The 1,088-nt window shown below is 71.2% G+C and overlaps 1 protein-coding gene across 1 annotated transcript in view; it reads right to left on the reverse strand.

Moving 5' to 3' along the window:
* LOC101635054 (disintegrin and metalloproteinase domain-containing protein 8) overlaps nt 1–1,088 on the reverse strand; it is a 17,069-nt gene that overhangs the window by 7,178 nt on the left and 8,803 nt on the right. The window contains exons 4-7 of the mRNA XM_012734817.1: nt 870–1,029; nt 522–670; nt 278–455; nt 7–75 (exon numbers count right to left, since the gene is read on the reverse strand). Of these exons, the coding sequence (XP_012590271.1) occupies nt 7–75; nt 278–455; nt 522–670; nt 870–1,029 (556 nt within the window). The remainder of the gene's footprint in view (nt 1–6; nt 76–277; nt 456–521; nt 671–869; nt 1,030–1,088) is intronic.

Raw genomic sequence — 1,088 nt, forward strand, 5'->3', positions numbered from 1 at the left:
GCAGGCCCCTTGTGCGCACTGGGCCCCCGCGACGAGCTGGCAGGTGGTAGCATTGCAGCAGGGGTTCTGGCAATCCTGGGGCGCCACACAGATGGCTGGTTGCAAGCTCGCCCCCGCCCCAGCCAGCGCCCCACCCTCCAGCACGGGCCGAGCCCGCAGGAGCCTGGAGACTCCCTCCCCAGGGCCGCTTTGGGGTCAGAGGGCAGGAGTGCGCCCGCCGGGCACTGGTGGTGGCCACAGACCCCGCTGGTGGGCAGGACGGGGGGCAGCCGCGCACCTGGGGTGTCCCGCAGTCACACTGCTCCCCGCGCTCCACAAACTGGTTGCCGCACGTGGGGCCGCCCACCAGCCGGTCGGGGTCCGGAGGGTTCCCCAGGCAGGCTGCAGGGCTCTTCTCCACGAAGGTCTCCAGGTCGGCCTGGCTGCAGTAACTGAACTTCCTGGGGAAACTGGAGCTGCAGGGGCCATCAGGGCGCTGCCCAGCCGCAGCCGGGCGGGCGCCCTCGCAGGCCGGCCCTCACCTGAGGGTGGCCGCCATGACGCAGCCGCCGTCCTTGGCAGGCACCGGGCAGTAGCAGCCCTGCACATTCTGGTCATGGTCCATGCCCAGGTTGTGGCCCATCTCGTGGGCCATGGTGGACGCCACGCCAATGGGGTGCTGGTGGTGGTCCTGCCGGTGCCGGGAGAAGCTGTGCTCACGGCCGGCAGGGTGAGGGGCCTGGCCGTCCTGCCAGGCACACCTCGGCAGCAAGGCAGCAGCCCACGTGCAGGTGCGCGGGGCCCGGGGATTGCTGGCCTCGCCCCGCGCCCAGGCCCCCCGCAGTGGACACCAGCCTGTGTGGAAAACCCGGGCAGGGGTCCCTCCACACCTGGTTCACTGCCCCCGAGGACCTCGAGCACATGGCGGACACCTGGGCCAGCCCCACGGTGGTTCCCTCGAAGTCGATCCCGCTGGAAGTAATCAGTGTCCAGGGCACCCCTCCTGACCCATCCGGCCTGTCCTGGCCACCCTCAGCGACGAGTCCAGCCCTGCCCCATCCTCACGGCCACGCCCCCAGCCAGTACCACCCCGCCCAGCTATGCTGCCT

The sequence above is a fragment of the Condylura cristata genome, unplaced genomic scaffold (assembly GCF_000260355.1).
Source record: "Condylura cristata isolate star-nosed mole 26May11 unplaced genomic scaffold, ConCri1.0 scaffold00074, whole genome shotgun sequence".
In the NCBI taxonomy this organism is placed as follows: Eukaryota; Metazoa; Chordata; class Mammalia; order Eulipotyphla; family Talpidae; genus Condylura; species Condylura cristata.